The sequence below is a fragment of the Babylonia areolata genome, chromosome 23 (assembly GCF_041734735.1).
Source record: "Babylonia areolata isolate BAREFJ2019XMU chromosome 23, ASM4173473v1, whole genome shotgun sequence".
In the NCBI taxonomy this organism is placed as follows: domain Eukaryota; kingdom Metazoa; phylum Mollusca; class Gastropoda; order Neogastropoda; family Buccinidae; genus Babylonia; species Babylonia areolata.
In genome coordinates, this window is record NC_134898.1 from 17,520,251 (window position 1) to 17,547,925 (window position 27,675).

The window sequence follows — 27,675 nt, forward strand, 5'->3', positions numbered from 1 at the left end:
CTGTTTTTGTTTCAAGGTGTCAAGGCATATGGACTGACCTGCTAAAAAAAAATAAAAAAAAGTGGTGTTTTTAATGAGATAAATGCCTGACCTTTTTTTTTTTTTTTAATGAGGTAAATGCCTGACCTACTTATCAACCCAATGCTCCGTTCAGGCCTTGGGAGCCTACATATTAGCATCGCATAAAGTAAAATAGAATAAACAAAATAACCAAATACTTTTTTTTTTAATCATGAAAAACAAAAGAAACAAATGATTGAAATAATACAATAAAAATTAGCCATGTTCAGCAAACTTGTGGGCACACACACACACACATATTTATGGATAAAAACTTCACCAGTTCAGGACTAACAAAGTGACATTGTATTGTGAGAGATTGACAAAATCAAGAAATTCGGTGCACACACACACACACATACTATTTCACAGATATTCACAGTATCTGACAATGAAATACCAAACACACACACACACACTATCTCACAGTATCTGACAATGAAATACCAAACTGACAAACTAAGCTAGGCAGCATTGGGCAAGTATTTCAGCCTTTCAAGTCTATTATTGTTGTTTTATTAATTTGGTGTGGTTTTTTTGTATTGTAAATTCTATGCTGTTAGCTTTGAAGAATATTTATCCATGTATGGAAAGGGGCCAGTAATTTGAATTAAAGTTATGTAGAAAAGACCTGCATTTGCCTGTGTGTGATTATCTTGTAAAAAAAAATATACTATCCTTGTCAGTTAGATATCATTATGATTATTTTCTGCAACACTGCCTGTCTGAGGCAAAGATGACACCATCACCACTGCAGAGCATTTCATGAAATGAAAAGAGTGTAGTGGATGTGTTAGCATTTTATACCTACTACAAGTGTGTTTGTGCTAATATTTTACACCTACCAGAAGTGTGTATTTTGGAAACAGAGCATGGTAGATGTGTTCACATTTTACACCCACTAGAACATCAAACTATCACTCAATATTGTATTTGTATTTCTTTTTATCACAACAAATTTCTCTGTGTGAAATTCGGGCTGCTCTCCCCAGGGAGAGCGCGTGGCTATACTACAGCGCCACCCTTTTTTTTTTTCCTGCGTGCAGTTTTTTTAATTTGTTTTTCCTATCGAAAGGAAATTTTCTATCTAAAATTACGTTTAAATAACATACTTACCGTGACCCAACTAGTGCAGACTCCGGCAGGGGTCTGACATTCCTGTCCTGTGCAAACTATCCGCCCATGCGGAGCAGACGAAACTACGGCCGATAACCTCCCGGAAGTAGGTAACCTCCCCTTTGTCCCGCTGGTTATCGCCCTCTTTTGACGGCAATATGCCATCACCAGCGCAGCAAGCAGGAAGAACAGGAAGCGGGGAGGACGGGAGGGTCTTAAATTTGGGTCACGGTAAGTATGTTATTTAAACGTAATTTTAGATAGAAAATTTCCTTTTAATTACACATACTTAACCGTGACCCAACTAGTGCAGAATAGCACGACAAGGTGGAGGGCTCACCTGTTCTACTGTCTGTGAGCTGTGATGGTCTGTTGTGCAGCTACCACAGAAGCGATGGCTCTTGCGCCATCAACCCGCAGGCGTGCGACATCTCTCTGGTAGAAGTCGATGAGCCATTATCCCTTAGGCGATAGGTGTCCCTCAAGTAGAATTTGACGAAAGTAGAGTGTACTGTGTCGCCTAAGGACATTAGTGCGGGTAAAGAAGACAGAGGTCCACAGCTGTATTGTGGGGGAGGTCTGTGGACCACAGCTGAGCAGATGAGCGCGGATGAGCGTCAATGCAAGGAGGTGCGCATGTGGTTTGATCTGATAATTCCACAACGGATGTGGGCCGATAGTGGAAGTGGTTTTTGTGTTTGAAGGAAACTGTGGCACGAGACAGAGGTAGGTCACCGTGTTGGGCCTGCCTCAGGCATGACAGCCAGATCTGTGGAGCTCCTCCATGCGAGCTGACAGGCGATGGGCACTCCCCCGCCCCTGGCCCCCCCCCCCCCTTTTTTGACGTTGTCAAAAATGACAGCACTGGTATGTTGCCTATGCATAGGATGGCAGACATTTGGCAACAAAAGACTTGATGTCCCTGGTGTCTCTGGGACAGGGTTGTGTAATTGCCCAGGTAGGTACCATCACGAAGGGGCATACGGAAGGCTTGGTGGCTTCTCTGCCTGAGTGTGGCCTGTTGGAGTAACCTGCAGAAGGTTGTCCGCAGTCAATGGCTGGGTTGGATCAGGCTGTGGAAGTGCATTTCATGTGCCCACAGGTCACTGAGTCTCATTCAGTGATGGAATTCCCAAATGGAAGAGGGTTTCCATGGGGAAAATTTTTGCTGAAGGTTTTTTAGTGAGAAAGGGGACCGGATCCATGACAGGCCTCTGGCTGTGTGTGGTGCGTACTGAGTCTGGGATGGAGCGGGGCGGGGCAGGGAGGTAAGTGGCTCAAGATGTGTTGTACTGGCTATTGACATCAAGGCACTGATCTGACATACGTTTTTAGTATGGCCAGTGGTTTCTTAATTGCAAAGGGAAATCATTTGCAGCTTAGTCTTTCATGAATGACTATGTCTCTCAGACTAGAAGTCAAATTGCACTGGGACTTAGTGCTGTAGCCTTAGGCCTAAGTAGCCTTTGGGAACCTTCCCAATTATGAGTCCTAAGGCCCTCTTGATTGAGGGACCGGGGATGCAACTTGGGCAAAACACTCTCTACTATAAATTGTATAATCGAATTCCAGCCCGAATAGACTGGACAGCAGATGCCTCCTCTGCTGTTCTGATGGAGACTGTCGTACTCGACTGATTATCATATACTGTTCCTAGGAGGACACCAATCAGCATGGGTAAACCAGGAAACAGCTGCTGTGTGCTTCAGGGACGAAGGTGTTCACCATGCAGATTATGTTGCAATGTAAGGAAGCCGGAAAGAGTTGACGGGGTCTTGTGGTGCAACCGTGTGTCAGAAAGACATGGTGCTTGCTTCCGAAGTGACAACAAAGTCATCCTCTGACAGTCCCTTGACCGAAGGCTGGGGCTCCATGATGGGATAGCCTGCCTAGGCTAGCAACCTCTGGAAGTGTCTCATTGGAAAGACAGTGCTTGAGGAGGAATGGCCATCTGTAACCACAGCAGTGGTTGTGTGTAGAGGCCGAAAGGATCGGGCAGGGAAGACTAAGTGCAGAAAGTGCTTTCGAACGCCAATTGTTTGAGACGTTGATGCTGGATTTGTGTTCAAGCAAGGTGATGGGGTGAACTGATGTGCTTGAATGCGGCATCTGCCGTGCTGGTATGAGTGGGCAGAAAGGTACACCCCTGTGGCTAATGGACGGTTCGTTGTGCTTTGTGGGACGCATCCGTCCTCGTCAATATGCCTTTCTCCCAAATGTAGAGGAAAACAATTATGACCCAGGCCTTCTGCTACTAGAGAGGAGTAGAAGAGATGGGCTGAGGGTGATTGTCTCCTGCCCAGTGGGCAGTTTTTGGGTCCGCTAAAACTTGTAAGGCAAGATAGACACCTCTTCATGGGAAGGCTGGCTAGGATGTAGGGCCTGTGTGGAGCTTTTGTCACAATCACAGTGGTGCAAACCAAGGGTTGTTGTAGGCAAGGGGAGAAAGAAGGGATGCCTTACAAACTTGGAAGGAATGAAAGGCATGTGTGTCCAGAGTGGCACCTCTAAGTTGGACTGCCTCACCCTTCCTTGTGCATCTCCAGCCTTATGGGTGATTGTTGCAGGCAAATGAGTTGGGTTGCCTTGTCCGTCCTTGCACCAAGAGAGGCATTCTTAGCCCTGTGGGTGTGAAGGGGGTATGTGTGGATCCCTAAGGACCAGCCACTATTGAAATGTGAAGGAGCATACATTCAGGCGTGAATGAGGCTATTATTATTTTATTTTATTTTTGTGAGCGCAGTCGTCCTCCAAAAGCAAGGTAGGGATGAATTTATGAAAATGAATACATATATGTGCCAAGGGAATAAAAACTTCCATCAGCTCAAGTGATGTCAGAAGTATGCCAATGACAAGAGATCGAGACACAAGAAATAAGCAGCTGTATAAGCATACGTGTAGCGTGCACCGATATACCCAAGTAAGTGGGTAAGTGTGCATAATCATCAATGGAAAGGAATCTGTCCATGCACCTACATATGAGATGTACATACGCATATGAATAAAGTGCCAGTACGTAGAGGCAGAGAGTTCTGGGCATTGTGAACAGAAGGCCGCAAATGCAAGTGTGCCTATATTGCTATGTAGGGAATCTCAATGAACAGATGTCAATGAATTGAGATAGAAATATAATTGTACATGTTAATATGAAAGTCGTCTGAACCTATCCCATAAGCACATACACATGTGTATACCAATGGATAAGTACGCATCTATACGTGAAAGCAGAAATGCGTATGAATGTAGCAATATATCTCATATATATGTATATATGTGTGTGTGTGTATATATATATGTATATATATATATGTATATATATATATATATATATACATATATATAGATTTTTTTTTTTTTTTTTTTTTTTTTTTTTTTTTTAATATGTATAGATTTTTCTATATATATTTCGTGATTGTTGCTTGTGATAATAAATCAAATGGATAGAAGGGGAAATATTGTGATGCATTTCCTGTAGCCAATAGCCTGAGAAACAGCAAGAAAAGTGCAGTTGCTATGCAAAGATGTGTAAAGTCCCTGACTGGGCATGAGGACCCAATGAGAAACCGAAAGAAAACATCGTTGGTGGACAGCACGGGGGGCAGGAGTGATGTGCTGTGTCGGCGAAACTAACCACAGCTTCGAGCGCCTAGGTTACAAATGTGGAGTTACCTCCCTTGGCGCCGAAAATCATCGAAAAGGAATGTGTCTTTAGAGCACATATCCCCCTTGTGCGACGTGTCCTCGCTGAACAGGGAGGAGTGTCATGTTGTGTGTCAGAGTCCGTGGTTCGATGCCACCGTAACCGACACAGGTGAAAACGAGCGCAAGGGGAATAATTATAATGCCCCTTAGTGCCGTGGGCATCCCAACCCGAATCGGTTGCCATCGGACGCGAGACGGTCAGGGCATGTGGCATGACGGCGCCGTAATCGAGTGTTATGGGCGTCGTGGGCGAGGGGGTGACAAGTCCGTCGGCTTGCCGTGGGATGTGCATCCCCCTGTTGCTGAACGGCGGTCCAATCTCGCGAACAGCTCCTGCGAGAGGACCGGCGTTCAGTTGTCAGTTATGTGTTGACGGATAAAGTGATAGACAAGATCGGCCCGAGCACTGCCGAGAGGCAGGATCGAGTTATTAATACATGTAAGAATTATCTTGATATTCATTGTGAAAACTTTAAATACAAAACTCGTTTACATATTTTCTGATTTTTCCAGCACTGCGCACTCAATGTTGAAAAATGCAACAGACATACGTGGGGACTCTCTTTTTCTTCCCCACTTCAAGCGGGTAAAAGGCCTTGTCAGGCTTGCACGCCTTGATATTGATATATGATATGATATAAGAGGTACTCCAACGTGGAAGTGCCAATATTAGTCTGGGAAACAGCCGAGTTAGGCAATGGGGCAGAAGAATCCAACACTGCCTAAGTTCCAATGGGGCGTGCACGTACCTGCTCTGTGGGCGCAAGGCGCGGCACCAGAAGGCAGAGTGGTGCATAATTGCTGCAGCAAGTTTAGCGATGAGTTGCTGATTGTTTGGTTGAGTAGCTTGCTGAGACACCATTAGTGGATGGGAAACAGCAGCACTCGGCGGTGTGGCAGATGGGGTCATCACCGCATAGCTTGGTAGGACCGTGCACACACTCGCACTGAAGGCGAGGAGCAGTGCCGGTGCAAGGTAAATAACTGCGGCGGTCACCGGCAAGGGTGCCGAAGCAGGGGTTGCCTCCCTTGGATCGGGTGATCCGGACAAGGGGGGGGGTGCACGCGTATGGGCAAGCGTGTCCCCTAGTGGTCCACCTTCCTCCCTACACCAGGGGAGGGCATCCCTACACGCCTCGGTCGCTATTGGATCCGAGACGGTCGAGGCAAGCCGCGTGGGGGGTCGCGTGATCCGATGTCACGGCCGCCACCACGGACGCATCGCACATAGGGCCCAGTCTAACGTGCGGATCCAAGACAAGCTGCCTTTTTTTTTTTCCAAGGGATTGTGGCCATTCCATTGGTGCAACTGTGGGTATGGTAAAGAGATAGAGGAGATCGACTCGTACACTGCCGACTGGCAGGGCCGAGAAAACGCGGATCGCGTCGAGTGAGTTCGCGGATCGATAAAAATGACATGAAAGGTAACACTGACCTGAGTGTGTGACCACAAACCTCTAGAAGTCATCAGAAGAGGTGGCGGAGGTCTGGAGTCGACCGGAGGGAGCGGAGGAAGTGGAGAAGGCGGCGGGTTGGCGTTGTTTAGAGGGCCAGGAGTAGAGGGCCCAGAGTGTCAGCGAATCGATTGCGATCGCGCTTTAATTTTAGCACGATTCCCCAATCGAGCTACATAATTATGTGACCTGGTTGGAGACATAATTTGACCACAAACAAGAACGCCAGAGAATCGACAGACAGACAGAAAATACGAAAAGAGCACAGGTACAGGAGTCATGATGGCTGCCGGAAAAAGAGGGCGATAACCAGCGGGACAAAGGGGAGGTTACCTACTTCCGGGAGGTTATCGGCCGTAGTTTCGTCTGCTCCGCATGGGCGGATAGTTTGCACAGGACAGGAATGTCAGACCCCTGCCGGAGTCTGCACTAGTTGGGTCACGGTTAAGTATGTGTAATTAAAGTGGATTTTTCCTACATAATTTTGCCAGGAACAACCCTTTTGTTGCCATGGGTTCTTTTACGTGCGCTAAGTGCATGCTGCACACGGGACCTTGGTTTATCGTCTCTTCCGAATGACTATGACTACTTCCGAATGATATTAAGTCCTTGTTTTGATTTGGAAAAGAAACATAGGGGAAGGTCTTCTTCATTGTTTCTTCCATTTGTTTTTTTGTTGGTTGGTTTTCACAAAGCCCACAGACCAGAAGGCAGAAGAAGCTGGCAGAAAGAAATGCCACAAAGTTCCAACTGGTGTCACTGTCCTGTATGGAGTAAGACGGTGTTGTAGTTGGTGGAACAGCGGAACTACTGTTGTCACTGTCCTGTATGGAGTAAGATGGTGTTGTAGTTGGTGGAACAGCGGAACTACTGTTGTCACTGTCCTGTATGGAGTAAGACGGTGTTGTAGTTGGTGAAACAGCAGAACTACTGTTGTCACTGTCCTGTATGGAGTAAGACGGTGTTGTAGTTGGTGAAACAGCAGAACTACTGTTGTCACTGTCCTGTATGGAGTAAGACGGTTTTGTAGTTGATGAAACAGCAGAACTACTGTTGTCACTGTCCTGTATGGAGTAAGACGGTGCTGTAGTTGGTAAAACAGCAGGACTACTGGTGTCACTGTCCTGTATGGAGTAAGACGGTTTTGTAGTTGATGAAACAGCAGAACTACTGTTGTCACTGTCCTGTATGGAGTAAGACGGTTTTGTAGTTGGTGAAACAGCAGAACTACTGTTGTCACTGTCCTGTATGGAGTAAGATGGTGTTGTAGTTGGTGAAACAGCAGAACTACTGTTGTCACTGTCCTGTATGGAGTAAGATGGTGCTGTAGTTGGTAAAACAGCAGAACTACTGGTGTCACTGTCCTGTATGGAGTAAGACGGTGTTGTAGTTGGTAAAACAGCAGAACTACTGGTGTCACTGTCCTGTATGGAGTAAGACGGTTTTGTAGTTGGTGAAACAGCAGAACTACTGTTGTCACTGTCCTGTATGGAGTAAGACGGTTTTGTAGTTGGTGGAACAGCGGAACTACTGTTGTCACTGTCCTGTATGGAGTAAGACGGTGTTGTAGTTGGTAAAACAGCAGAACTACTGGTGTCACTGTCCTGTATGGAGTAAGACGGTTTTGTAGTTGGTGAAACAGCAGAACTACTGTTGTCACTGTCCTGTATGGAGTAAGACAGTGTTGTAGTTGGTGAAACAGCAGAACTACTGTTGTCACTGTCCTGTATGGAGTAAGACAGTGTTGTAGTTGGTGAAACAGCGGAACTCGTTCTGCAGCTGTTTGGTGTGGCGGGGGAGGAAGGGGGTGGGCTTCACTCCCAGCACACGTTCTGCCACCTCCGTCATCACCGCTCCTGCACACCACACCAGTCCACACCGCACTGCATCAGTACACACTGCACCGGTCCACATCAGTCCACACCGCACCCCACCCCACCAGTCTACATCACACTGCACCACATCACATCACACCAGTCCACATGACACCCCACCAGTTCACATCACACTGCACCACATCACACTAGTCTACATCACACCACACATCACCCCACCCCACCAGTCCACATCACACCACACATCACACCACACCCCACCAGTCCACATCACCCCACCCCATCAGTCCACATCACATCACACCGCACCACATCACACCCCACCAGTCCACATCACATCACACCACACCAGTCCACATCACACCCCACCACTCCACATCACAACACACCACACCAGTCCACATCACACCACACCAGTCCACATCACATCACACCACACCAGTCCACATCACACCAGTCCACATCACATCACACCCCACCAGTCCACATCACATCACACCACACCAGTCCACATTACACCACACCACATCAGTTGACATCACACCACACACCAGTCCACATCACACCACACCAGTCCACATCACAACACACCACAGTCCACATCACACCCCCCCACACCAGTCCACATCACACCACACCCCACCAGTCCACATCACACCACACCACACCAGTCCACATCACATGCCCACACCAGTCCACACCACACCACACCACACCAGTCCACATCACATCACACCACACCAGTCCACACCACACCCCACCAGTCCACATCACACCACACCCCACCAGTCCACATCACACCCCCACACCAGTCCACATCACACCAGTCCACATCACATCACACCACACCAGTCCACGTCACACCAGTCCACATCACACCAGTCCACATCACATCACACCCCACCAGTCCACATCACACCACACCAAATTACACCCAACCAGTCCACGTCACACCAGTCCACATCACATCACACCACACCAGTCCACATCACACCAGTCCACATCACACCAGTCCACATCACATCACACCAGTCCACATCACACCAGTCCACATCACATCACACCCCACCAGTCCACATCACACCACACCCCACCAGTCCACATCACACACCCCCACACCAGTCCACATCACACCACACCCCACCAGTCCACATCACACCCCACCAGTCCACATCACACCACACCACACCAGTCCACATCACACACCCCCACACCAGTCCACATCACACCACACCCCACCAGTCCACATCACACCACACCCCACCAGTCCACATCACACCACACCACACCAGTCCACATCACACCACACCACACCAGTCCACATCACACCACACCCCACCAGTCCACATCACACCACACCACACCAGTCCACATCACACCACACCCCACCAGTCCACATCACACCCCCACACCAGTCCACATCACACCACACCACACCAGTCCACATCACATCACACCACACCAGTCCACATCACACCACACCAGTCCACATCACACCACACCACACCAGTCCACATCACACCACACCACTCCACATCACACCACACCACACCAAATCATACCACACCACACCAGTCCACATCACACCACACCAGTCCACATCACACCACACCACACCAGTCCACATCACACCCCCACACCAGTCCACATCACACCACACCACACCAGTCCACATCACATCACACCACACCAGTCCACACCACACCAGTCCACGTCACACCAGTCCACATCACACCAGTCCACATCACATCACACCACACCAGTCCACATCACACCAGTCCACATCACATCACACCACACCAGTCCACGTCACACCAGTCCACATCACACCCCACCAGTCCACATCACACCCCACCAGTCCACATCACACCCCACCAGTCCACATCACACCTCACCAAATTACACCCAACCAGTCCATATCACAACCAGTCCACATCACACCACACCACATCACACCCCACCAGTCCACATCACACCACACTACATTACACCCAACCAGTCCACATCACAACCCATCAGTCCACATCACATCACACCACATCACAACCCACCAGTCCACATCACACCTCACCACATCACACCCAACCAGTCCACATCACACCACACCACATCACACTCAACCAGTCCACATCACACCACACCACATCACACCCAACCAGTCCACATCACACCACACCACATCACACTCAACCAGTCCACATCACATCACACCACATCACACCCAACCAGTCCACATCACACCACACCACATTACACCCAACCAGTCCACATCACATCACATCACAACCCATCAGTCCACATCACACCTCACCACACCACACCAGTCCACACCACACCACACCAGTCCACATCACACCCCACTGCACCACATCTCACAACATCACACCACACCGCACCACATCACACCACACCAGTCCACATCACACCCCACTGCACCACATCTCACAACATCACACCACACCGCACCACATCCCACCACACCAGTCCACATCACACCACAGCACACCACACCCAACCAGTCCACACCACACCCCACCAGTCCACATCACACCTCACCACATCACACACAACCAGTCCACAGCACACCACACCAGTCCACATCACAACCCACCAGTCCACATCACAACCAACCAGTCCACATCCCCCACCAGTCCACATCACACCCCACTGCACCACATCTCACAACATCACACCACACCGCACCACATCACACCCCACCAGTCCACATCCCAAGTCCATAGTTTTAGCAAAATACTTTTAGCCTATGAAGACTGATTTGCAATCTGACTGAATGCCCACACACATTGTGAAACCAGTCAACAGAAGCATTATGACAGATTGGGTGTGTATGAATGAGATCAAGGCTCCAGCTTGATCAAGTCCCTTTACTACAACTAAAGCGCTGCAGTTGCAGCTACAACCTCAACCACTAGAGTTAACCTGTCCCTTTCACCACAACACTACACAGTGCACAAAGTGTTAACCTGTCCTTTCCAACATAACACTACACAGTGCACAAAGTGTTGACCTGTCCTTTCACCACAACACTACACAGTGCACAAAGTGTTAACCTGTCCCGTTCACCACAACACTACACAGTGCACAAAGTGTTAACCTGTCCTGTTCTCCACAACACTACACAGTGCACAAAGTGTTAACCTGTCCTTTCACCACAACACTACACAGTGTACAAAGTGTTAACCTGTCCTTTCACCACAACACTACACAGTGCACAAAGTGTTCAACTGTCCCTTTCACCACCACAACACTACACAGTGCACAAAAGTGTTAACCTGTCCCATTCACCACAACACTACACAGTGCACAAAGTGTTAACCTGTCCCGTTCACCACAACACTACACAGTGCACAAAGTGTTAACCTGTCCCGTTCACCACAACACTACACAGTGCACAAAGTGTTTAACTGTCCCTTTCACCACAACACTACACAGTGCACAAACAGTTTTTCCCTACCTGTACACAGTGCACAAATAGTTTCTCCCTACCTGTACACAGTACATAGTTTCTCCCTACCTGTACACAGTACATATTTCTCCCTACCTGTACACAGTGCACAAACAATTTCTCCCTACCTGAACACAGTGCACAAACAATTTCTCCCTACCTGTACACAGTGCACAAATAGTTTCTCCCTACCTGTACACAGTGCACAAACAATATCTCCCTACCTGTACACAGTGAACAAACACTTTCTCCCTACCTGTACACAGTGAACAAACACTTTCTCCCTACCTGTACACAGTGCACAAATAGTTTCTCCCTACCTGTATACAGTGCACAAACAGTTTTTCCCTACCTGTACACAGTGCACAAATAGTTTCTCCCTACCTGTACACAGTACATATTTCTCCCTACCTGTACACAGTGCACAAACAATTTCTCCCTACCTGAACACAGTGCACAAACAATTTCTCCCTACCTGTACACAGTGCACAAATAGTTTCTCCCTACCTGTATACAGTACGCAAACAATTTCTCCCTACATGTACACAGTGCACAAACAATATCTCCCTACCTGTACACAGTGCACAAACACTTTCTCCCTACCTGTACACAGTGCGCAAACATTCTCCCAACCTGTACACAGTACGCAAACAATTTCTCCCTACCTGTACACAGTGCACAAACAATTTCTCCCTACCTGCACACAGTGCACAAACAGTGTTTCACTACCTGTACACAGTACATATTTCTCCCTACCTGTACACAGTGCACAAACAATTTCTCCCTACCTGTACACAGTACATATTTCTCCCTACCTGTACGCAGTACGCAAACAATTTCTCCCTATCTGTACACAGTGCACAAACAGTGTTTCCCTACCTGTACACAGTGCATAGTTTCTCCCTACCTGTACACAGTGCACAAACAGTTTCTCCCTACCTTTACACAGTGCACAAACAATTTCTCCCTACCTGTACACAGTGCACAAACAGTTTCTCCCTACCTGTACACAGTGCACAAACAGTTTCTCCCTACCAGTACAGAGTGCACAAACAATTTCTCAGTTTCTCCCTACCTGTACACAGTGCACAAACAATTTCTCCCTACCTGTACACAGTGCACAAACAATTTCTCCCTACCTGTACACAGTGCACAAACAATTTCTCCCTACCTGTACACAGTGCACAAACAGTTTCTCCCTACCTGTACACAGTGCACAAACAGTGTTTCCCTACCTGTACACAGTGCATAGTCTCTCCCTACCTGTACACAGTGCACAAACAATTTCTCCCTACCTGTACACAGTGCACAAACAGTGTTTCCCTACCTGTACACAGTGCACAAACAGTGTTTCCCTACCTGTACACAGTGCATAGACAATTTCTCCCTACCTGTACACAGTGCACAAACAGTGTTTCCCTACCTGTACACAGTGCACAAACAGTTTCTCCCTATCTGTACATAGTGCACAAACAGTTTCTCCCTACCTGTACACAGTGCACAAACAGTTTCTCCCTACCTGTACACTGTACATACGTGCCCTATCTGTACATAGTGCACAAACAGTTTCTCCCTACCTGTACACAGTGCACAAACAGTTTCTCCCTACCTGTACACAGTGCACAAACACTTTCTCCCTACCTGTACACAGTGCACAAACAGTGTTTCCCTACCTGTACACAGTGCACAAACACTTTCTCCCTACCTGTACACAGTGCATAGTTTCTCCCTACCTGTACACAGTGCACAAACAGTTTCTCCCTACCTGTACACAGTGCACAGTTTCTCCCTACCTGTACACAGTGCACAAACAGTGTTTCCCTCTGTACACAGTGCACAAACAGTGTTTCCCTACCTGTACACAGTGCACAAACAATTTCTCCCTACCTGTACACAGTGCACAAACAATTTCTCCCTACCTGTACACAGTGCATAGCTTCTCCCTACCTGTACACAGTGCACACACAGTGTTTCCCTACCTGTACACAGTGCACAAACAGTGTTTCCCTACCTGTACACAGTGCACAAACAGTTTCTCCCTACCTGTACACAGTGCACAAACAATTTCTCCCTACCTGTACACAGTGCACAAACAATTTCTCCCTACCTGTACACACTGCACAAACAATATCTCCCTACCTGTACACAGTCCACAAACAATTTCTCCCTACCTGTACACAGTGCATAGTTTATCCCTACCTGTACATAGCAGCACTTTGTCCTTCATCAGGTGGCGCACTGTCACTGCCGTCTTACACAGACACTCTTCTGACAGAAAGGGGGGATCCACCAGCACCAAGTCAAAGCTGTTCTGGAACTCCTCCGGCAATCGCAGAGGTTCCTGGTAATCGTAGAACACAAAGTCCTCACCAAACACCTGAAAGCGTTGGTCATACTCCAGACAGTAGGCACGCACACCTTCTCCTTTCAGCTGTCGGATTTTCTTGTAGGCCGTGGGTGAACTGATGCAGGCAATCCTGTATGGGACAGAGACAGCTGTCAGCACTCACAGAGACAGCTGTCAGCACTCAAAGGGATAGCTTTCAGCACTCACAGGGACAGCTGTCAGCACTCAAAGGGATAGCTGTCAGCACTCACAGAGACAGCTGTCAGCACTCAAAGGGATAGCTTTCAGCACTCACAAGGACAGAGACAGCTGTCAGCACTCACAGAGACAGCTGTCAGCACTCACAGGGACAGCTGTCAGCACTCAAAGGGATAGCTGTCAGCACTCACAGAGACAGCTGTCAGCACTCACAGGGACAGCTCTCAGCACTCACAGGGACAACTGTCAGCACTCACAGAGACAGAGACAGCTGTCAGCACTCACAGGGAAAGCTGTCAGCACTCACAAGGACAGCTGTCAGTGCTCACAGGGACAGAGACAGCTGTCAGCACTCACAGAGACAGTTGTCAGCACTCACAAGGACAAAGACAACTGTCAGCACTCACAGGGACCACTCTCAGCACTCACAGGGACAGCTGTCAGCACTCACAGAGACAGAGACAGCTGTCAGCACTCACAAGGACAAAGACAGCTGTCAGCACTCACAGGGACCGCTCTCAGCACTCACAGGGACAGCTGTCAGCACTCACAAGGACAGAGACAGCTGTCAGCACTCACAGGGACAGCTGTCAGCACTCACAGGGACAGCTGTCAGCACTCACAAGGACAGAGACAGCTGTCAGCACTCACAAGGACAGAGACAGCTGTCAGCACTCACAGGGACCGCTCTCAGCACTCACAGGGACAGCTGTCAGCACTCACAGGGACAGCTGTCAGCACTCACAAGGACAGAGACAGCTGTCAGCACTCACAAGGACAGAGACAGCTGTCAGCACTCACAGGGACAGCTGTCAGCACTCACAGGGACAGCTGTCAGCACTCACAAGGACAGAGACAGCTGTCAGCACTCACAGGGACAGCTGTCAGCACTCACAGGGAAGGCATCTTTAATTTGGCACAGTCAACAACATGTACACTGATGTTTGGCAGAGTCAACAACATGTACACTGATATTCGGCACAATCAAAAACATGTACACTGATATTCGGCACAGTCAAAAACATGTACACTGATGTTTGGCACAGTCAACAACATGTACACTGATGTTGGGCACAGTCTGTACTGATATTCGGCACGGTCAACAACATGTACACTGATATTCGGCACGGTCAACAACATGTACACTGATGTTCTAGCTAAAGGAGCTCTTTTTTTTTCATTCACTAACACAGGACCCTTTTTTTTCTGACTGATGGCTAGATACACCTGTGCACCATGATTGGCCACGATAAATACATCACGGAAGTGAACACACACGCTTGGCACAAAACCACCTAAAATCAAAGTGGGGGAAGTGTCCCATTCCGGTTAGAAGTTACCTCAAGGCTTCTGGAGACTAGGCAAAAAAAGGATTCATCACATGAAATGAGACCAAATCAATGGTATATAATCAATGTGCAGTATAGTAGGCTATGTTTATAATTATATTCAAATAATGTTTCTTAATTCTTTCTGTTTTTACATTAAGAATACTAGTTATTACCTGCAGTGTGTGGATGTATGTATGAAACGGTGTACGTGATATTTTTTACATTTGTATCTTCATAATATTCGTAAAAGCTGTTGTTGACTTTTACAGTTATGGTCCCCATGTTGTTTACTTATCTATGCTGTGATAATGCACCTGACCTAATTTCTCCAGTTGGAGATAATAAAGTTATTCTTATCTTATCTTATCTTAAAAGTAAATAACCCAACTGACAGATGTGACAATGAGAAATACCTCATGATGAAAAACAACCGGACAAGCTCTTTGTTATTTATTTTTTTCTTAAAAACTCTGATTATTTGCTTTTGTCAGAAAGACTTAAACGATTAAAACAAACAAACAAAATTACCAAAACCAATTAGCAGCAATGTATTGCACATTCATTTCCCTGATATGTGTCAAGTATTTGACTAGCACTTTTGTCTAGAAGTTGTAGATACCTGCTTTAACTTTTCTTCTTTTTTTTCCTCTTTTGTTTTCTTGTGTGTGTGTGTGTGTGTGTGTGTGTGTGTGTGTGTGGTCTGTGAGTGCAGTGAAGAAAAGTACCTGCCATTGTCGCCAGCAACAGCCAGAGCCTCCCTGGCCAGCCGTTCCGCGGTCCCCTCGTCATACCAGAACTGACTCAGTTGCTGCCACACACAAGCCACTTCATCTCAGCGTAACCATGGTAACACCAAATGGGATGTGTGGGGAGGCCTCTGACAGCTGTGTATGAGTGCGTGTGCGTGTGTGCGTGTGTGTGTGTGTGTGTTTGTGTGTGTGCGCACGCGCGTGTGGTACGTGTGTGTGTGTGTGTGTGTGTGTGAGTACAAACCCAGTCCTCCTGGGGGTGAAAGCTGTCCACACGACCAGACAAGGCCTCTGACAGCTGTGTGTGTGTGTGTGTGTGTGTGTGTGTGTGTGTGTGTGCGCGTGCACGCGCGCATGGTACGTGTGTGTGTGTGTGTGTGAGTACAAACCCAGTCCTCCTGGGGGTTGAAGATGTCCACATCATCAGACAAGGCCTCTGACAGCTATGTGTGTGTGTGTGTGTGTCTCTGTGTGTGTGTTTGTGTGTGTGTGTGTGTGTGTGTGTGTGCGTGCACGCGCGCATGGTACGTGTGTGTGTGTGTGTGTGAGTACAAACCCAGTCCTCCTGGGGGTTGAAGATGTCCACATCATCAGACAAGGCCTCTGACAGCTGTGTGTGTGTGTGTGTGTGTGTGTGTGTGTGTGTGTGTGTGTGTGTGTGTGTGTGTGTGTGTGTGTGTGTGTGTGTGTGTGTGTGTGTGTGTGTGTGTGTGTGTGTGTGTGTGTGTGTGTGTGTGTACAAACCCAGTCCTCCTGGGGGTGGAAGCTGTCCACATTTCCAGACAAGGCCTCTGACAGCTTCTCCTCCTCAACCCTCTGCTCCTGGTAAAACTCCTGGAGGGCCGCCAGGGCATGGGCAGATAACTGCAGGGAATCATCATCTGAATCGCTCATGACTGCAACATCACACTTTGCCTGTCTGGGGAAGAAAAAAAAACTTAAAACGTTTAAAACATGGAAATAGATTGAAAAACAAATAAATCAACTCAATGATAAAAGAAAATAATCAGGCAGAGTGATCTGCATGGACATCATGGAGCGGAGTGATGGCCTAGAGGTAACGCGTCCGCCTAGGAAGCGAGAGAATCTGAGTGCGCTGGTTCGAATCACGGCTCAGCCGCCGATATTTTCTCCCCCTCCACTAGACCTTGAATGGTGGTCTGGACGCTAGTCATTCGGATGAGACGATAAACCGAGGTCCTGTGTGCAGCATGCACTTAGCGCACGTAAAAGAACCCACGGCAACAAAAGGGTTGTTCCTGGCAAAATTCTGTAGAAAAATCCACGTCAATAGGAAAAACAAATAAAACTGCACACAGGAAAAATACAACAACAAAAAAAAAGGGTGGCGCTGTACTATAGCGACGCGCTCTCCCTGGGGAGAGCAGCCCGAATTTCACACAGAGAAATCTGTTGTGATAAAAAGAAATACAAAATACAAAAAAAAACAAATCAAAGCAAAATGTGATGCACAGTGCATGTCAAACTCCATCACATCATGCTGTCAGCCAGTCAGTGAAGACGTCATGTGATAACAACATACAACGATGTCATCTCAGGACATCCATCACATCATAGCCAGTCTGTGAAGACATCATGTGATAACATCATACAACGATGTCAGTCAGTGAAGACATCATGTGATAACAACATACAACGATGTCAGTCAGTGAAGACATCATGTGATAACAACATGCAACAATGTCAGTCAGTGAAGACATCATGTGATAACAACATACAACGATGTCATCTCAGGACATCCATCACATCATAGCCAGTCTGTGAAGACATCATGTGATAACATCATACAACTATGTCAGTCTGTGAAGACATCATGTGATAACAACATGCAACAATGTCAGTCTGTGAAGACATCATGTGATAACAACATGCAACAATGTCAGTCAGTGAAGACATCATGTGATAACAACATGCAACAATGTCAGTCAGTGAAGACATCATGTGATAACAACATACAACGATGTCCGTCAGTGAAGACGTCATGTGATGACAACATACAACGATGTCATCTCAGGACATCCATCACATCATAGCCAGTCTGTGAAGACATCATGTGATAACATCATACAACTATGTCAGTCTGTGAAGACATCATGTGATAACAACATACAACGATGTCATCTCAGGACATCCATCACATCATAGCCAGTCTGTGAAGACATCATGTGATAACATCATACAACGATGTCAGTCAGTGAAGACATCATGTGATAACAACATACAACGATGTCAGTCAGTGAAGACATCATGTGATAACAACATACAACAATGTCATCTCAGGACAGAGACACACAAATCAACAAGTGCATATACAGACAAAGAACAGAGACTGGCCAGGGAGACATTGAACATCATTTTTGACTCACTTGTGTAAACAAAGTGAGTCTATGTTTTAACCCGGTGTTTGGTTGTCTGTGTGTGTGTGTGTGTGTGTGTGTGTGTGTGTGTGTGTGTGTGTGTGTGTGTGTGTGTGTGTGTGTGTGTGTGTGTCCGTGTTAAACTTTAACATTGACATTTTCTCTGCAAATACTTTGTCAGTTGACACCAAATTAGGCATAAAAATAGGAAAAATTCAGTTCTTTCCAGTCATCTTGCTTAAAACAATATTGCACCTCTGGGATGGGCACAAAAAAATAAAAAAAGAAGCCTAATTATATGCAAACTGCATTTACTGTTATATCTATATTTTTTATATTCTCTAAACTTGGCACTTTGACCTCTTATTCTGACACATCAACAAGAGGAGTCATTATTATCATTTTTTGTTCGAACGGGAACTTCTTTTGCTAAGCATGGAATTTTTTTTAATTTTGCAAACGTTTTGGTGCAGACAGTAAAAAAGGGAAATTACTCTGTAATTAATGCGAGGGGACTTAATTTATCACAAGTGAGTCTTGAAGGCCTTGCCTCTCTTGTTGTGTGTGTGGTGGGGGATAGGGGGTAATATCCAAAATTTGTCCCCTCACACAGAATGAGCAGTGTTCACAAGGCATGGACATTCGCTCCTCCAGTCACACTGAGGGTAGGGGAAGAAATGTGGATATTGCCAGTGTCTGCGTGTGTGTGTGCATGTGTGAGTCATGTGTTGGCTTTCTCTTGAAAAAGACACTGATGAAGGATAGAAGTGGTTTGAAGGCACACTGTGACCCCCCCCCCCCCCAACCCCCCCCCCCCCCCCCACACACCACACACAATATCCACATTTTTTTCCCATCCACTCCTCTGTTTGATTTGAATATTGAACAAGGAAGATTTGCAAACATTCCAAGAGCACAGAGGTTATGATAAATGTGTGAAGTTGCTGAAGATAAATTCAATTTCCTAGATACATGTATTCTGTTTCATAATTTGCGAAACAATATAATTACGACTGTACAGCAGAATAATCAACTATCAGATATGATCATGCATAGATCAGACAGAGTTGATCATGCATAACGCAACTACTAGAAGTAATCGAAGATCTGACTAAAATGACAGATAGCGGTAAACCTACTGACATAATTCATTTAGACTTGAAAAAAGCATTCAGTTCTGTCTCACATGAAAGAATTATTAAAATCAGCCTTGTATGGTATTATTGGTAATTTACTGAACTGGACAAAAAGCTTTTTAGCAGATGGAACACAATTAGTTAAAATAGGAGAAAATACGTCAACTTGTGCAAACGTAATTAGCGGTATTCCACAGGGCAGTATTCTTGGACCAATACTTTTCACAATATACATAAACAACCTTCCTGATTGTATACAAAGTATGTGTAAGATTTTTGCAGATGACACTAAAATTTACGGTGATGCACACAACAATTTCACGTTACAAACCGATTTGTATTCATAAACTACAAGAAACTTCCGATAAATGGAACCTTTATTTTTAACATTTCAAAGTGTAAAGTAATGCATATAGGGGAAAAATCCAAATAACAATTACCATATGAAAATAGAAAACATGACACAGACTATAGAGAAATGCCATAGTGAGAAATAACAAGGAATAATGTTTGACAATGAACTATCCTTAGATACACATAAAGATAAGATTATAAATAAAGCCAGTCAAATGAGTGGTGTAATTAAGAGAACCTTCAATTACCTAGAATAAGATATATCTCTCAAACTATATAAATCATTAGTGAGATCACACAAAGAATAAACTGAATATGGTAATACTGTGTGGCACCCACACCTTAACAGACAATCTATAGCAATAGAAAAGGGTCCAAAGAAGGGCAATTAAATTATGAAAAGAATGCAAGAATATGAGTTATCAACAAAGACTTACATGCTAAAATCTGCACTCATTAAATGGTTGAAGATTAAGAGGAGATTTGACTGAAACCAAATTATGTAAATGCAAGACATATCTTTAGAATGTTAGATTGTGACAGTACAAGAAACAAAGTAAAGAAAATTGGTTTATAACACTGCAACACCAACCTTAGAAAAAATTCATCGGCTAACCGAATTGCACAAATATGGATTGCACTAACAACCGGAGTTAAACTTACACAAAATACTAACACGTTCAAAAATCTATTTGACAACAATACCACCTTAAAATAAAAAAAATGGTATGATGAATGAAAGCAAAGTTCTTGCAGAAGCGTCCCGCCCAACAACGACAAACAAAAGAAGAAGAAGATAAATAAATAATATAAAAAGAAAGAAGTGAAGATGAAGATTCGATGGGGACATATAAAGGGCCGAGAGGTCAAGGCAGATGATCTGCCAGTCCCAACACTACTACGACTACTACTATTATACGAAAGATACTGGTCAATATCCTGAAACCAAGTGACATATTCGATTGTCAGGATCAGGATCAGGATTTGGGGCATTGTTTTATACAACTTAGCCATTTTTGGCTTTTTATGCCCCTTCAAATTTACTCCTTTACATTGTTGGTCAGGTCGTTGACTAGCTCAGTCATTTTATCCATATTTCGCTTTTGTCAATTACTCGTGTTTATCTATGAGGTTCTTAAAAGTATTTATACTAGGTGCACGTTTGATATTGTTTGTTAATTTGTTCCAATCATTTGTTACTCTGTTACTAAATGTAAACTTTCTGAGATTTGTTCTGGAATACTGTTTAAATATTTTGTCTGTACTGTTTCTTGTAGTGTCTACCTTTGGAGTACAAAAAAAGCATGCTTTGTTTACATCGTCAAACCCATTTAATATTTTATACGTCTGTATCAAGTCCCCTTTTACTCTTCTTGCTTTAAGTGACGGTAGTTGTAACTATATATAAGTACTTTAATCTTTCTTGATATGAATAATCTTTTATGCTATAGACCAGCTTTGTTGCTCTTCTTTGAGCCCTTTCTATGGCTTGTGACTGCTTTATTTGCGTTGGGTACCATACAGTGTTTCCATATTCTAGAATAGGTCTAACTAATGTTTTATATAACCGTAAGAAAGTAACCTTATCTATAAATGTAATTGCTCTTTTTATTATTCCAATCATTCTGTTTGCTTTGTTAATACTATTTGTTATATGTTTGTCAACTGATAAATTTTTGTCAAATGTGACACCTAAGTCTTTTTCCTCATCACATTTTGATACTTTTATTTCTTTGTCTGCGATTTTCATTATGTATTCTTTCTCTGGGTTTGATTTCCCAATATGAAGTACTTTACATTTTTTAGCATTAAAATATAGATTCCATGTGTCTGACCATTTTACTAACATTTCAATATCTTTTTGTAAATCCTGATAGAATTTTGGAGAGTTGTACAATTTTGTGTCATCTGCAAAAATTTTACATATACTCTTTAGTTCGCAAGAGAGATCATTTATGAAAAAAGTAAATAGTACAGGTCCTAATATACTACCTTGTGGTATGTCACTTATAACATCAGCTTTACCAGAGAAGGAACAACCAATCCTAACCCTTTGAGTTCTTTTTGTTAGAAAGTCCCTTACCCACCCAAGTATGTTTCCTGTTATTCCATAAGATTCCAGTTTCATCAGTAGTCTTTCATGTGGTACAGAGTCAGGAAATGCTTTGTAATTAAAAAATGCTTTTTGGAAGTCTAAGTATAACACATCTATGTTTTCTCCCTTATCTCTTTTGTAAAGTCCTCCATCACTTCCAGAAGTTGAGTCACACATGACCTATTTTTGCGGAATCCATGCTGGCACTCAGCATACAATTTATTATCAGTCATATGCCTAACAATAGCCTCTCTTATGAATGATTCTAATAATTTACATATGATACATGTTAAGCTCACTGGCCTGTAATTCCCTGGGTCTGTTCTTGTTCCTTTTTTGAAAATTGGTATAACTGTTGCTGTTTTCCAGTCTATGGGCACAGTCTTCTCCTCAAATGATTTGTTAAAGAGTATGTATAATGGGACTGCAATCTCTTCACTCAGCTCTTTTAGTATTTTTGAAGGAATGGCATCAGGACCACAAGCGTTGTTTGGATTCAGAGTTTTAAGTTTCTTTTTTATAGCTTCAACTGAAACATCTACACTATCCAAAATCTTACCATTTGACTTTGAAGCTGCACTTAGAGAAGTTACAGTACTTATATCTTCTTTTGTAAAAACACTAGAAAAAATGAATTCAAAATATCTGCTTTTCCACTGTCTGTTTCTACTGTGTCTCCATCTTTAGTTATTAATGGACTCACTCCTGTTTTCATTTTAGTTTTTGATTGTACGTATCTCCAGAAAGCTTTAGGGTTGTCTCTACATTCATATGACAGTTTCTTTTCAAATTCTTTTTTGGCTTCCCTTATTTTTTTTATTACATACATTACGTGCCTTTATATATTTTTGATAGTCTCTCCTTTGTTTGGTAACTAGGAACTTTTGGTACAATTTGCGTTTCTTTTTTTTTTTTTTTTTACAAATTTCAATGTGTTTGCATTCATCCATCTTGGTTTCTGTTTATTATTATTTTGGTGGTTTGCTATGGGACGTTTTTTTTTCTATTGTAGAATGTAGAGTGGTTTTTATTTCTTTCCAACATTGTTCCACAATGACTTCATTTAGTTTTTGTCAGTCTATCAACTTTATTTCTTCTCTCATTTGTTTAAAGTTCCCTTTCTTAAAGTTATATGATTGCTTGGGTTCTTCGCATTCCTGGTCATCACCTAAGTACGATGAGAACATAAGCACTTCATGGTCACTTTTACCTATTGGGGCTAGATGTTCAATATCTGATATTTTGTCTTCATCATTAACTATTACCAAATCCAGTAGATTTGCTTTTTGTCCTTTTCTTTGTCAAAACACTCGCCAAATATGTATTTGATTGCATGCGTCTTAGATGACCGTTTCTTTCTTTGTTCCTTTTGTTCTTTTGTTGTGTGTGTTAATCCGGATTTCATGACAACAAATTGACATCGGTTGTATGTAAAGTTTTTGAAGGTTTCATACGTGATACTTTGAATAAACATTTGATTGATAACAACTTACTGTCTGATTATCAGTTTGGCTTTACCAGTGGTAGATCCTGTGTGACTCAGTTGTTGAATACTGTACATGACTGGATGCAGTCACTTGAAAACAATAAACCAATGGATGTAATTTATCTGGACTTACAGAAGGCGTTCGATAAAGTTCCACATAATAGGTTAATTGCTAAATTGCAAGGGTACGGTATTTGTGGTAAATTGTTGGAATGGATAAAAGATTTCTTAGATGAGAGAACACAGTACGTATCAGTAGGGACTGAGTCATCGTGTCCTGTTAAGGTGAGTAGTGGTGTTCCCCAAGGCAGTGTCTTGGGGCCCACACTCTTTGTATATTATATAAATGACATGCCTGACATACTAGACTGTTTTGTGAAAATCTTTGCAGACGATACAAAGATCTATGAGGAAGTAGATTCTGATGGCGGTAGATTGAAATTACAAGTTAGTATTGATAATTTAGTACACTGGACTGATAGATGGCAAATTAAATTTAATAACAATAAATGTAAAGTTTTACACGTAGGCAGAAATAATCCACATTATAAGTATTATATGAATGGTACGGACTTGCAGGAGACTTCATCGGAGAGAGATCTTGGAGTCATTGTTGACTCTGGTCTCTCTTTTGATGTTCATATTAATGAAACCATTAAAAAAGCCAATAGATTGACCAGAATGCTAGTTGGAAACATACAGTGTAAAAGTAAAGACATAATGGTGCCATTATTTAAGTCATTAGTCAGGCCAGTCTTAGAATATGGGAATGTTGTTTGGAATACGGGTTTAGTGAAACATACAGACAGTATTGAAAATGTTCAACGAAGATTCACTAAAAGAATCATTGGCTTTGCTGATATGGACTATGAAAGTAGGTTGCAAGCACTTAAGTTACCTAGTTTAGAATATAGAAGACTGCGTGGTGATTTAATTAGAGATGCATAAAATGACACATGGATTATATGACAGCAGAACCATAAACTCTTTGTTTACATTGAATGAGAACAGTACCACATGAGGCCATTCATACAAACTATTAAAAGTTTCAGTTAAAACTTCCAGATTTGCACATTTCTTTACTAACAGAGTAACAAATGTTTGGAACAATTTGTCACAAGATGTTGTTTCCGCAGCAACAGTGAATACATTTAAAAATTATCTTGATATTCATTTGAAAAATTTAAATTACAAAACTCATTTACATATTTATTGATTTTTCAAGCATTGCGCACTCAATGTTGAAAAATGCATCAGACATATGTGGGGACTCTCTTTTTCTTCCCCACATCAAGCGGGCAAAAGGCCTCGTCAGGCCTGCACGCCTTGATATGATATGATATAAGTCGAGTCGAGGCACACACGCACGCGCGCGGGCACGCGCACACACACACACACATACACACAACATTACACACACGGTATAATCACACACACACACACACACACACACACATCTAATGATCTATACATTCACTGCATTGGACCTACCTTTCAGAATTCCGCGTGGTTCATGAAAATATGATGATCACAGTCCACAGTTAGGTACCGACGTCAAATAGAAACAACAGCTTCCGGAGTAAAGTAGTAACGTTTTCTATCCGTGCAGTTGTCAGTAGCAGAAGTAGGAACTTTATCTTGTGAGCCTCTCGACCCATTTAACCCCTTTAAGAAAACGTTTGGATGTGTTGATGTTCGATGCAAAACTTGATCCCAAATAATGAGATCAGTTGAACATTGCAGTGCAGCATTACTTGCAATGTATTAAAAGGAGCTTGCATCTCTGTTTCTAGTTTTCTGGAATGAGTTCTTTTTATATAAACATTTTGTTTGCATATTGTTTATTGTTTTGTAAGTTTCATCACGTTTAATTTGTATATTATCAGGCTGTTTCAGTTTCAGTAGCTCAAGGAGGCGTCACTGCATCAGGCTGATCATTCGTAAATGAATAATTCAGAAAACTAAATAGATTTAAAAAAAAATAAAAATAAAATAAAAATAATAATAATAATAAAAAGTAGCACATGATAGGTTCAAACCCATCAAGGACTTCAGATTTTTTTGGGTAAATTGTCGCTGGATGTGTGTTTGTGAAAGAATTGAACAACCCCGGACCACGGTACTTTATTTTTGTGAAGTTTCTCAGTGCGATTATTTCATTTCTACCTGTCATTTTCCCAGGTGTGCAAGCTGCAGGGGGAATCGATAAGCGGCGCAGCAAATTGTTTTGCCCTGTGAGAATTATCAGTACTTGTTTGTTGTCACATTTGACTTTTACGTCTTGCATCATTTCAAGTCATGTATATATTTTTTGCATAATAACCATGACAGCGTTGTCAGTGTTGTTTTCTGTGCTCTGTGTGTGTGTGTGTGTGTGTGTGTGTGTGCGCGCGCGCGCGCGCGCGCGCGTGCGTGTGTGCGTGTGTGTGTGTGTGTGTGGAGCATGCTTGTGTGAGTATGCATGTGCATCAGTGCCACTGACGGTGTCGTTGGTGTGCACACAAGTTCGCTGAGCGTGGCCCCGGCGCGCCATTTTGCTCGCATTTTCATATGGTTTTTATTATTTCCATCTTCACTTTCCATACTTCTTTCATTGTTATCATTTTTCGATAATTTGCTTTTTTTTTTTTCTTTTTTCTTCTTCTTTTTATTAATGTGTTTCTTACTTACTGCACATGTAGGCCGCTCCCACAGCCTGACAAACGTGTCACAAGTAGCTGTGCTGTGCTGCGCTGTGTTGTGCTGTGTTCTCTTTGTGTGTATATGTATATGTAGCATAGATCAGTCCGCAGTGACGCCTCCTTGAGCTGCTGATACTGATACTGATCAGTCCCCATGCACGCTTTGACTGCCGGACAACTTATAACGGAAATTAATAATATCGCGTACATGGATCAGCCCCCTCGCTTTGAAACCATCTCTTAACAATTGATGAAACGCGCTGAAAAATGTTTATAAGGCGCCATAATGTTAAAATATTATAACAACGAAATAGGTTGTGAGTGCATTCGACATGGCGTGTTTCCCTTGATTGATGGGACAATTTGGTGTATGCAGTTGAATTGGAAGACCGGATGTTATTTAGATTCCATAGTTACCATGGACGTTTAAAGATGGCGGTGTAGTGTGTGCGACTCGAAACGCTGGCCGAGTGCCGCTGGCGTTTCTTCTCAACAGTGCAGTTTCCATTCACGTACTTTGCATGGGAAACAATGCAGAAGCCAGTGATGTACACACTGTGTGCTCATGGATAAAACAACGGCCAGCAACCCACTGATAACCCCAGTCACAAATGTGGCCATGTCTTGTCAGCAAATCAGCTGTTGTATAACTTGGTCTCAATAAAGTGAGGGCACTTTTCCAAGATGAGTCAGCACTGCCAGCCATGAAAATGTCTGTTCTTGTCCTGTGTTTCGTTTCAGAGGAATCAGCTTTACAGTTAAAGGTTTAGCTTTCTTCACTTGATGAACAACAGCTCAACAAAAGGACTTTCTTTTTTATTCATTAAATGGCAGGTTTATGGATCATTTTATTTTGGTGAAATGTCACAGATATTCACATTTGTCACAAAACGGCTCAGACGTTTTTGAAGCCCCGAGTTATGTTGGCTGATTTCCAGACTGCAGGGACATTTGCCACAAACTGTTGTAGCTGTACTGTACAGACATTTCCAGCATGAGGAAGAAACACAGAATCTACCAGAGTCCCACCGTGAAAATACAGCCTTTACCCAAAGCCTTTGTTCCCGCTGTGTCAGTGTCCAACCTGCAGGAGCAGAAGACAAGGTTTCTCAAGCATGGCAAGACACCCATTTTTGTTGTGGAGGGAGACACGTCCACAGTGGAAGAGCTTGCTGCCAAGAGCAGCGGAAAGATTCGCTTTGATCTCCTGGGGGAAGCAGAATATATCCTACGCACAGTTAAACTGCAGTATGGAAAAGGAGAGAATTACCTTGAGCACATTTATGG

The 27,675-nt window shown here is 43.8% G+C and overlaps 2 protein-coding genes across 4 annotated transcripts in view; one reads left to right on the forward strand and one right to left on the reverse strand.

The window, feature by feature from the left end:
- Positions 1-6,789: 6,789 nt before the first annotated feature.
- Positions 6,790-25,355, reverse strand: LOC143297600 (EEF1A lysine methyltransferase 1-like). Its single transcript, XM_076610017.1, has 5 exons — positions 25,199-25,355; positions 17,003-17,177; positions 16,235-16,317; positions 13,833-14,110; positions 6,790-8,188 (listed from the first exon to the last, which is right to left on the reverse strand). The coding sequence occupies exons 2-5, from the start codon at positions 17,150-17,152 to the stop codon at positions 8,049-8,051; spliced, it is 651 nt and encodes a 216-aa protein (XP_076466132.1). The 5' UTR covers positions 17,153-17,177; positions 25,199-25,355; the 3' UTR covers positions 6,790-8,048.
- Positions 25,356-26,651: 1,296 nt separating this feature from the next.
- LOC143298012 (microtubule-associated tyrosine carboxypeptidase 1-like) overlaps positions 26,652-27,675 on the forward strand; it is a 14,158-nt gene continuing 13,134 nt past the window's right edge. The window contains exon 1 of one of the 3 annotated variants that reach the window (XM_076610661.1): positions 26,652-27,675. This exon is cut by the window's right edge and continues 108 nt beyond it. In XM_076610661.1, the coding sequence (XP_076466776.1) occupies positions 27,383-27,675 (293 nt within the window). In that variant the 5' untranslated portion in view covers positions 26,652-27,382. The other 2 variants (XM_076610664.1, XM_076610662.1) reach the window with 2 other exon arrangements.

What these genes read in the sequence shown, in the direction of transcription:
- LOC143297600 (XM_076610017.1), bottom strand. Translation starts at nt 17,152, where the DNA reads ATGAGCGATTCAGATGATGATTCCCTGCAGTTATCTGCCCATGCCCTG. An exon ending in GTTGCTGGCGACAATGGCAG is followed by an intron (nt 14,111 to 16,234) that starts GTACTTTTCTTC and finishes TGTCCCATACAG; the next exon opens with GATTGCCTGCATCAGTTCAC. An exon ending in CAAAGTGCTGCTATGTACAG is followed by an intron (nt 8,189 to 13,832) that starts GTAGGGATAAAC and finishes TGTGGTGTGCAG; the next exon opens with GAGCGGTGATGACGGAGGTG.